This window comes from Protopterus annectens, chromosome 8.part0 (genome assembly GCF_019279795.1).
Source record: "Protopterus annectens isolate FY-2018-M chromosome 8.part0, PAN1.0, whole genome shotgun sequence".
Taxonomy (NCBI): domain Eukaryota; kingdom Metazoa; phylum Chordata; order Ceratodontiformes; family Protopteridae; genus Protopterus; species Protopterus annectens.
The window spans coordinates 456,901,902-456,913,599 of NC_056741.1; the positions used below are offsets into that span (position 1 = coordinate 456,901,902).

The following is an 11,698-nucleotide window of genomic DNA, read 5'->3' on the forward strand; positions in this document are numbered from 1 at the left end:
AACCTTTATAAAACACTGTAAGATGCATTTTACAGGATCAGAACTGGGTTTGCTAGGTCAATCTTAACAGGGAATGCTGGACTGCAGTTCTACTCCTCAGTCCTCCTTACAGGTACTCAAAACAGCTTTGGAACTCTTCCCATATGTCTGCAATATGTCCAACAGCGATCAGTGGGGGACACAGTACAGTTGTATGAGAACTTACTTTTAACAGTCGATGTCCACTTAGATCACTGTTGCAGCATTGGCACCCTCCTTCCTTCCCCCCTCTCTTTGGTTCTATTATAATTTTTTTTTCTTCCGTAGAAGAGGTGGACCCACTACATTTGAGTTTGCCTTTTCATTGTTGTCCTTCATCCAATTTCAGGGAAATAAGTCTCACTAAAATGCAGGTAAACAAACAAGAAATCCATCCATCCATCCTCAACCCCTTTTTTCCCATTTTGCACATGGCATCGGGGTGTCACTTCAACAGTGAAGTGTCAATCATCTTGAGCCAGGGTTTACACCGCCAGGTGGCCAGCCTGCCGCAGTAGTTCATCAGTACCACTCACTCGCACTTGCAGGTATGGCCAATTTAGAGTATCCAATCCACCCAGAGGAAACCTACATGACCGCAAGGAGGACATGCAGACTCCGCTCATAAGGCACTCCAGCTGAGAATCGAACCATAGAACCTCTTGCTGTGAGGCAGCAATGCTAACCATTGCACCACCATGGCCACCCTATAAGATGTATTAGAAGTAGCAGGAGGGATTCCATAGGAACCAAAACAAAACCAATGACAGTCCAACATGTTAGAATGATTATTTAAGGCACTTTGTTCCGAGGACGCTCCCACTCTAGTAGTCACTTTTCCCTTTTAGAAAGTCTGAATATTCACTTCCTGTCTGGCAGCAAATAGTTGCAGACAAATGGGTTCTGAAGGTCATTCATCAAGGTTACAGATGGCAATGGGAAGAAATCCTTTATTTCCTGGGGGTAATTCCACAACCACCATACCAGACTCCTCTATTTTCCCCTGTTCCCCAGTACATGCTCTCAGAGGAAGTGATAGAACCAGTTCCTTGCTCACAGGTTGGGAAAGGTTTTTATTCAAGGATGTTTTTAGTGCCAAATAAAGATGATGCTTGGAGACCAGTTCTGTATCTTTCTTTGCTAAACCTGTTTGTGATAGTGCCCAAGTTCAAAATGCTGCCACTTCACAACCTGTTACCTCTTCTTCCTCATTTAAGTTTCCTGGCAACACCAGATTTGAAAGATGGTTATCATCACCTCTTCTGTTCATCCAGACTTCAGGCATATCTTAAGGCTTTGTGTGAGTGGATCACATTATCAGTTGTCTGCTTTACCCTTAGGACTATCCACTGCACTGAGTGTTCACAAAATGTTTTGCTGTAGTTAAGCTCATTACAGGCTACAGGGTGTCCACATTTTTCTGTCTTTAGATGACTTTCTTATCTTTGCAAAGTCTTTTTCAAAATGTCAGGAATTTCTTACTTGGATGAAAGATCTCTTACACAAGCTGGGATTCCAAGAGAACATTCAAAAATCTTTTTTGACTCTTTCGCACAGAATATTATTCCCAGGGTTTCAGTTAGACACCTCAATTCAAAGTACTTTTCTTCCAGTAGAAAAAAAAATAGAACTATATCGAGATCTATTTCTAAGATTTTCCATTAGACTTTGGTCACTGCAAGAGAATACCTCAGGATTTTGGATCTCATGGCATCTTTGATTTTCGTGATACCCCTGGCAATACTCCACATGAGAACAGTACAATGGTAGCTGAAGTCTCTTTAGTTATAGCACCGATATCCTTTGTCTTTTCAAATCCCAGTGTTGGGATTTGTCAGAAGAGAAAAAAGTTGGTGGAGACAGCAAGTTTCCCTAAACCCAGGTCTCCAGTTCTCCCTTTCTGTTCCAAAGCATTCAGTCACTACAGACACCTTAGACTTTGCTTAGGGAGCATTTTCTGGAGGAATAAAAGTGAAAGGTGGGTGGGACACCAAGGACAGATGCAAGCACATAAATATAAAAGAAATGCTTTTGCTGATCAAGGCACTTAACTCACTGAATCATATTTGGTCCCCTAGACCTTTTTAGGTTGTTACAGACAATAACACAGTGATGTGGTACATCAACAAGCAAGGGGGGGAACCATGTTGCATTCCCTTTGCAGACTGTCCGTGTTAGCGTGGGATATAATTTCACAACACATTCTTAATCTACAGGTATCCTGCATTCCGGCAAAGTAAAAATTGTTTGGCAGACAAATTGAACATGGTAAGGGCAGATCCTCATGAATGGAAACTAGATTGGGGTTCTTCTAAGATTTTGTCCATCTGTGGGAGTTCCTCAACTACATTTACCTCCTCTCTGAATAATCAGCCAGCAAGGTTCTGTTCCAGGGCTCTATGCAAGATGGCCTGGAAGACAGATGCCTTTTCCTTTCCTCTGGCAGGAATGTTCCTGTATGCTTTTCTACCCTTTCCACTGATATCCAAGGTACTTCTGAATATTCAGAAGGAATCTCCCAATATCATTGTGGTGAGTCCCTTATGTTCCAGGCAACAGTGGTTTTACTGTCATTTGGAAATGGCTAAGGGCAACTACCACAAGCTTCCTCACAAAATGGATCTACTCACACAAGCTCAGGGGTGTTTGATACACCCCAACAACTTCAAGTTGACTGCTTGGATGATAGGGTCTTAATTACATTTAGGTATCTGTTTACTGAGGACATGCAGTGGGTACTAATGGAGGCAAGAAAGTGTGTTACTACAAAATCATATATTAGCAAATGGAAAAAGTTTTCTAGTTGGTGACAAGAAGATAACCAGCACCCATTCAGGGCTGCTTATTCTCTGTTTTGACAATATTTGTGTGAGTTTCTATCCTGTGACCGACCTTACTACTCCATCAAGGTTCATTTATCAGCCATTTCAGCATGTCTTTCCATCGCGCCTCTACTTTGATTGCACTCTTATGTGAAAATGTTTTTGAAAGGGGTTTTGCATAAGAGGCCTCCAGGAAAACTGATGTCCTTCCTTGGGATATTAATTTTCTATTAGAGAAGCTAACATTTGTTCCATTTGAACCAACTAATTTGGCTGACTTGGGGTTCTTCACATGGAAGTTTTTTTTACTGATTACTCTGACCTCTGCAAGAAGAGGAACTATGTTGCAAGCTCGCTCTTATGGTGAGTCAACCCTATCTCATTTTCCACACAGATAGGGTTTCTTTGAGAACTAATCATTTTATGCTTAAAGTGGTATTTGAGTTTACTTTAAGCCAAACTATCCATCTCATCATTTTCTTTCCTGAACCTAAACAAAGGACGCTCCATACCTTGGATGTCCACAAACAGCTTAGGTACCATCTTGACAGAGCTAAAACTTTCAGATCAGTTATTCATTTTTTTTGTGAAGAGAAATAAAAGGAACAACTTGTGTAAAAACAGTCTCTTTCCAAATGGTTGTTTTAGGCTATTATCTTTTGTTATACTCGCCACAACAAAACTATTAAAAGTATTCCAAGCAGGGTCAAGGCCCCCTCTACCAGGGCCATGGATTCATTTGTGGCTTTTTGGAAATGGTTGGATTCTAGAAGTATTCTAGAAAACATAACTTGGTCCTCTGTACATACGTTTACAAGGCATTACAAGCTTGATTCTTTCCCTAGGTCTACATCAAGATTTGCTAGGACTGTTCTCCAGATGGTCCTGGACCCTTCCACCTCCCAAATGCAGTAAGCTAGGGTAATCTTCCCATATACCTAAGGTTACTGCAACAGTGATCAGTATGATGAACATAGTATAGTTGTGTATGTAAATTTGCCAAAACAGTAGATGTTCAGACCCCCTTGTTTGTTGGTGTGTTGTTTATGCCGGCTTGTAAATACTTATTTTTTTTGTTGTTCCTAGCATTATTCTTTTGAGTTTCAGCCTCTCTGTTTCTGGCATGAAAGCTCTGAAGAGCTTGATGCCCAAAACTGTCTCTTTAGTCAGCTCAGCTTGACCTGACTAATGGTTTGGGTTCTTAGAAGGTGCCCTGAAGTACTGGAGCTTACCGTCTGTTATATCCTTGGCAGAACATAACTCATATAACGAAGGCTATTGCAGCAGTGATTATTCGTACCTCTGCTGTTATGATAAGTTTACTTGCACAGCTGTAGTATCTTTTTGCACCACAACATTACTAGCTGAAAAACTTTATGTGCTTGGACCAAGAAGATCCTTTCCTTCTTTTGGACAAGGGAATCCTTTATGTATTTTCCCCTTTCCTTTCCTCCCAGGTGTACACCAGAAGGTAAAAAGAAATAAACTGCTGCACTTTCAATCAGTTCATTTGAGCAAGAAAGAGGCCATTACTTCTAGCAACATTTTGCACTGTGATAACAAAACTGGACTGTAGTGCACCCACACCTTTGATTAGCCTCTGATGATAGCATGGATAGTCTTATCCTTGTAACTTTTAGAAGCTACTTTTCTGAGGAAGTGCTGCACATCATCCATGAGGCTGGGAAGCCAAGAACCAGTAAATCCTATTAGGCTAAATGAAAGACTTCTTTATTTGGTGATGTTCTTCATTTCACCCTTTTGGCTATATGGCTCATATCCTGCCTAGGATACAGCATCCAGCTTGTTTATAAATTTCTGGCTGCCTCCCATACCTTCACTCTGACTGTAATCAGCCCAGTGGGTGAGCAGCCTTCTGGACTTTTTTGCCCAGTAAAGTGAGGAAGAGCTTACTCATCCTGAACCACTAAAAATATAATAGAAAACCAAAATCTTTATATCCCAAAAACTAATTGTATGCAAAAGAAGGGGGTGGCTGGTGGCTTTGACTGCTGCACCAGTGAATAATTTGATCATCTCTTGTTATTGCAAATGCAACTTGCAAAACTGTACTATGTTCATCATTATGACTGCTTCATTAGCCTTTTGGCTATATGGGTTTATTACCAAAAAGAAGGAAGGATAAGGATCAAGGAGCCCCTGGAGAGTGGTGCAAGTAAAGCCAGTGTCTGACATGGAAAAGGAATCCAGTTTGTCATGGTTTGTAAAAGTATGTACAATGGACCAAGTTGCTGCCTCTAGAATGCTTCTAGAGTCTACCTCTTTCCAGTATGCCATCAAAGATGCCAAGGCTCTAGTAGAATGTTACCCGATACTGCCTGGAAATGATTTACATTGGTGGATGTCACAAAAAGCAATAGCAGAGGGCAACCGCCTGGAAATAGTCTGTTTTAACACAGTTTGTCCCTTCTTTTTCCTATCATAAGAAGTATGTCCTAAAGGGCTTAGATCTGTCAAGCTTGTACCTGAGCTGCCTGTGCACATCCAGAGTCCAGTGAGAAATTCGAACATTTGCTGTTATTGAAAGTGCAACTTACACAATTATATTTTCTCATTCAAGCTGTAGAGCCCAGAGTCCTTTAGTATTTTTCTGAGATGTTTCAAGCAAGATATCATAAGGCTCCAATAGGGTGTATCTATCAGTTAGTCCAGCTCGTCTCTCCATAGATGATCCCTTACATTCTTTGAGTCTTTGAAGGGGTTCTGCACCTCAGTCCTCTTAAATGGATTTTCTGTTGCCATAGGATTGTAATTTTCCTGTGGCGGAACTAAACTTGACTCTCTTTGAACTCATCACCTCTTTAACCATTAATGTTTTGTCTTGGAAAATGACTTTTTTGGTAGCTGTTAACTCTGCTAGAATGGTGTGTATCTGTATGTGTGTGTGTGTGTGTATATATATATATATATATATATATATATGTATGTGTGTGTGTGTGTGTGTATCGATAGATGTATGTGCGCGCGTATATAATATAAAATATGAAGACAAAATATAATAGAAGGATTACTTTGATGCAACTTTGTTCAGAATGGGATTTTGTAAATCTTTTAGTCAAATCCTATTTAATCACATGTTAAGGCTTGGGTTTGCCAACTTCATAAAACCTTGGAGTAAAGTAGCTTCCCCTTACCGCTCCCCAAGTTGAGCAATAATCTTAGCATTAGTATACTGAGAGGTGTGGGTATGGTAGCGTAGCCCCACTCTTAAAATGCAAAAAAAATAATTTTTTTCTCACATTTATTGCAAAGATGTTTCCCAGACTCCACTATTTATGTATTTATTTTAATGTTATCTGTTGCAGTAATACTAGCTTTGATTGATTTACTGTGATTTTAGCCATATGTGGTCTTTCATAGTGAAATGGTAAGTGTTAGAATTAATCTGTCCTGAATGCCAAAAGTATTTGCAGAACTGGTTTTGAAACAGTCTCTTCACCTACCACTATTTTATCCTAAATTTCAAAAACAAATGGGAGAGATGTTGCACTTAATGGATTTACATAATTGTATGAGGTCATACACACAGAGAGAGCCATCAACTTGAAATAGTTTGTGTCATTTATGGCCATTTTCAAGACCGATATTCTTTAAATGGCTAGCTTGCTGCATTGTGTTCTGGGAAGGCATCATGGGGAAATATTTTAAAGACAAGAAAGGGTGCACTGCACATAAACAGTAGCTTTAAAATGTCTCCGCTTAATGTGTGTGTGTGTGTGTGTGTGTGTGTGTGTGTGTGTGTGTGTGTGTGTGTGTGTGTGTGTGTGTGTGTTCGAGTGGCACTGATATTTTGGCAACTGTCCACACATTCTCCAAACATTGCAAGCTGGATTTTTAGTCTGGGAGCAGGGCAGGCCTTGCCATTGTAATTTGCATGGGACAGGCTCGTCCCATTAGGTGGCTAAGTATTTGAGCTCTTTCCATGGATAATACATTTTGCCACAGTTATCTAGTTGTATGATGATACTTATCATAGCAGCATGTATTTCAGTAGAAAGATCACTGTTGCATTATAGGATTCCACCCCACTTCCCCCTTCCTTTTGCTTCAGCAGATATAATGAAGGACAGAAGGGGACCTTTTAGGGCTCGGCCTGTCTTATGTTGGCTTGGAAGGAATCATAAAGGGGGAGGTCTCTCTCTTTTATTACTCATTTTCATTCTAACATGGTGATGTTTTGAAATGTAGAAGACCAACTTAATTTGTTCTTCTCCTTTTCACTTCTTGGAGAGGTAACAAGTAAATGGTTAGCATCTTTATCCTGCAAAGCCTTTTCTCATGATTTCTAGGATGCCTTTACCTGTCACCTTCATACAAGGCTAGAATAAGAGAGGGCACCATGACGGACACTAGCAGACCTACATTTAGCTAAGCATATTCAAAGTGGAGGGCTGACATACTCCCTCTTTTATGCATAACTGCCAGATGCATTGTTTTACAAGCATTTCACACTAAGAGTCTTGCATGTTGAATTATACTTTGTTTCCAATAGGAGTGGATATTGTATTCTAGGTGGAGAGTGCAGTATATGCCCATAATATGTTTGAGTTGTTGTAATATCGCAATAAAAATCAGAAAACCAATGAGTTGTTGTGGCGCAAGTCGTCATGGTTGTAATTTAACAAAACAGTTTTTAGCAGTTTTCCTGCAGTTTGGTTAAATAAGTTAAGCAATGTGGTGGTGCAGCCATTCACTACACCCATGGCAGAATTGCTTATTTTACCAGCAAACCTAACTTTTAAAAACTTGTCACTTCAACTAGTTGAGACCTAATGAATTCTGAGTCACTGATTCATTAGAAAGACATAAAAATAAGACATTTCTCCTCTGCATTGAGGTTTTTCTTTAACTGGATTTATGCTCGACACTGATCCCCAAGTTTAGACTTGTGCAGTGACACACTTTACATGATTTTTAAGTTGTGTGTTCTTATATCTGACATCACCAGCTAAGTATCATGACACTTCTTTGAGGAATTTGCCCAAAAATGTCATTTCAGTTTTTGTTATGGTCCTGTATTGCTAGGTACCAACAGTAAATCTGCATAGCCATTTGGCTGTTCTGTTTTTCACCATTCAGTTTACAACAAACATACACTTGCTGTATCTGGCAGAACCATAACGTACTTATTTCTTTGGAAAATTGCTTTTTTTCTGGAAAACCTAAAGTATTAGTAGCTAAGGTGCAGAAATGTGCATGTGAAATAGTGTTGTTGCATTTCCAATATCAAAAACACATATATAGTTTTTTGTGACTTAAAACCTAAAAGAAATGCATTCCCAAATAAAATTACATTTTTTTAAATGCTGCAGCATAAAAAATCAATTTGAAATGATATATATCCATTAAAATTCAAAATACAGCTGCTCATCTGCCTTTAAAGTAAAGAGCATAATCTATATTTTTTAACATTTATCAAAGTATCATTGCCTAAAAATTTCATAAGTTTATGCCAAACAGTTTTAAGAATGAAGTGCTTTAAAAGTAGTTTGGGGGGAATTTTTGAAGTAATATTAAATGAATTTATACACTTAGATCTTTCTGCTTGGAATAAACCTGTAGAGCCTCCTGTAAATGTTGAATATTGACACTTCTAATTGCTTAAAATGAACCCACATTTTTAAGAAAATTTTTGGGCAAGTTTTAAGTATAGCCAGTGATGCTGATATAATTTGAGAAAAGGTGAGAAGATGTAGTTTCTTTTTCATGCAGTGCACGAAACAATAACATTAAAACAGTAAAATGTATTTTTTGTTCCTTATTCCCTAGGAGGAAGAAGACACCAAACCTAAAGCTACCAAGCGGAAACGAAAGGGGTCTTCAGCTGTAGGTTCAGACAGTGACTGAGAGGCATAGCCTCACTTTTCCAGTTTCTTCTTTCTGTGCCACAACCAGGACTTAATCACTGAAAAAAGTGCCAGGCTCAACAGCGGATGAGTCAGTTCACCAACACATGGGCAGGAAAGCAGTATCTTCCTTTTGTTTGAGTCTGCTTCCTCTTCACCCCAATGGAGATCCTAATGGAAAAACGGAAGACCACTATACCTGTAAATGGACAGAGGCTCAGCTTCCGCATTCAGCACTGCTTCCTGTAAAAAAAACAAAAAAAAAAAACAGTCTGGTCACAAATAATTATTTATATAGAGAACTTATTTACTTATTTTAAAAAAAAGTTTATAAACTTTTCTTAAAATTCCATGACACACACTGTTTTTTAATGACAATGTTTCTTTAATGGGGTTCTTACAAGATATTGTGCCTTTTTAAGTAAGGGTAAAAATGATTATACTGTACCTGTAGCATTTAAAAAAATGCATCTTGACCTACTGAAAACGAAATGGTGTTTGATAATGCAAGAATGTTTTGTTTTTAAAGTAAAAGGGATTTGTTTAAAAAGCCTGCTATTTTCATACACTGTTGTAAATAAATAGGCACACTATCTGGTGTGAGGAATACGGAGTGAAAACTTTTATGTTTTCTTCATGAAAATAAGCTTTCAGTTCAGCCTGATGGAAAGTATGAAGAAAGAAAAATGTTGAAGGCATTCTTTGGCATCGATGAAGTTTTACTCCACGGGGCAATGAAAAGAGGGGCTACATTTAAGAGCAGCTCATGACAGTTGACAGCCCAAGTGAAAATTTTTGAGACTAGAAATACTTTTTCATTCTGACAGCAGGAAAAATAAAAACAGCATTAATAGAAGGTTGGGGGCTTTGTTTAAAAGCATATTCCAGCTTTGCTCTGCGTGTGTGTGTGTGTGCGTGCGTGTTTGTATGCGTGTGTGCATAGCAGTTCTAGTGATCTTAAATGGAGTGACAATGATGGATCTTTGCTGAAATTTGATGTGGTCAGATGCTGAGATGTGTACCTGTATCAGTCAGTGTTTTCTTCTAGGGTAACTAACTGCTGTAGTTACTTTGGTGTATTTTTAAGGAAATGAACGTCATGATTTGGTGTTGTTTGAAGGTGTGCGCCTGTTTTTTTTTTGTCTTTAACAGCAGATGTCTTTTAAGGACGTTTAGTGTAACACAACATTTAATTTTAAAATGTACTGCTGGCCATATCATGGAGGAGACATTAATGCTTTGAAGGTTTAATTTGTCCAGTGAAACTGTACGAGAAGTACTTAATAGTTAATTTCTAGTCTCTCTCTGACTTTGTTGAACTGTTGTAGTTGTTTACAAGACAACAGATATTGAAAATCATCATGCTGACGTTACTTGTAGAAGATTGTTCTTTTTCATTTATTCTTTCTTTTTTTTGGAAAGTTCTGAACAAGTATTGCATAAACTGAGCAGTTAAAGGTACGGTTTTAGGGGACAAAGGAAATCTGAAGAAAAATACTGTTTGGTGTAATTGTTGAATATGTAAAGACCTAACAGTTACAATTATTTGAATGTTTTTGTCCATTATCTTAAGATATTTGTGCCCTGTTTTAATTTCCTTGTAAGCTGAGTTTACCAGTCTTGCTGTTTGAATTTCTAATTCATCTTTGTCTTTGAGATGAATGTCTAATCCCATTGTGAGACTGCCACAACAAACCACGAGGGATCTCAGTGCCAGACTTAAATCAGCTTGCTTAGCAAGCTTAGGAGTGAGAAGTCTAGGAGAAAGATGAATGTGGTAGCTGCTGGTTAGACTTGTCCCTTTGAATATTGTTCCTTGCCCACTATTTCTTAAAGAACACCTTCATATCTTTGAGCCAGTAGAAGTGAGTAGCAAAGTCCAATGTGATCTGTGTAATATAGAGAGCAATACTGAAAAATATCTGTTTTTGGAACTTTGATCGGTTCTTTTATTCGGAAGTTTCTTTGTACCACCTACTAAGTAATACTCATTTCCCTTGGGAGAATGGCAGATAAATTGCCATCCATAAATACTTATTTCCCTTGGGAGAATGGCAGATAAATTGCCATGCATAAATAATGTGGGTGGCAAATCCAGTAACCTATGACAGTAGTTACTAACCAAATACCTGCTGTTTGAATGTCACATATTGCAGGGACAGATGTAGTTATGTATTTTAAAAGGAACACAATTCTTGATTGTTCAACTTAAGCACTGTGTATAAAGTGCCTTTTACAGAACAAAACTTTTTTTACAGGATTCCTGTATAGATTGCTATCACAGGAAAACTGTGGTTCTTCCTTTCTGTGCATTTCTCTGCCCAGACCTCATTGTTGGTATCTGCTGTTACAAATGTTGGTTACCTGTATATCTGCTGTAGTATTTCTCAGGTCAGGGAGTCCTAAACAGTTTAGTTCAAGTAAAGATGAGTGAGAGAACCAGGCACCTTAAGTAATATTTCTAAAGACAGTTTTGCAGTGAAGGTATTTTCACCCTGATAATTTTGTGTCTAATATCAAGTAGACATTTCATAGTGAAATGAGTTGCATCTTTTGTTGGACACAGACCTGTATACTAAGCTGCAAGAGTTAGCCATCTTGGTCATACTTTTTTTTTTTAAGGGGGGAGGGGAAGCATCAGAACAGATTGCATTTGAACATTTTCCCATACTCCTTGTAGGCTGCAGATATCAATAGACAGGATCTACGTTGGTGATGAATGGCAGTGTGGGGGCACTAATGGAGCCCTGTTTTAGGTAAACAAGACTAGAGCATCATTTTGTAAATGTTGCAAAATATATAAATACAATTGTGCGATATTCTTTGTTGAACTCTGTTTAAAGAGGTTTAGTCTATTGTTAATTTGTTTTTCTTATTTACAACTGTTCGTCCAGATGTTTTAAAAATAAAACCATTCAGAAATGTTTCTACAAAACTGTGTGTGTTCTGTGACTAAGACAGAGAAATTGAGCATATGTATGTGTCTGTGTA

At 38.4% G+C, this 11,698-nt stretch overlaps 1 protein-coding gene across 3 annotated transcripts in view; it reads left to right on the forward strand.

The window, feature by feature from the left end:
* The window catches only part of INTS3 (integrator complex subunit 3), a 2,345,436-nt gene extending 2,336,120 nt beyond the window's left edge, over positions 1 to 9,316 (forward strand). For all 3 annotated transcript variants that reach the window (XM_044079970.1, XM_044079971.1, XM_044079972.1), the window contains one exon: positions 8,631 to 9,316. In XM_044079970.1, coding sequence (XP_043935905.1) covers positions 8,631 to 8,708 — 78 coding nt within the window. In that variant the 3' untranslated portion in view covers positions 8,709 to 9,316. The remainder of the gene's footprint in view (positions 1 to 8,630) is intronic.
* Positions 9,317 to 11,698: the final 2,382 nt, after the last annotated feature.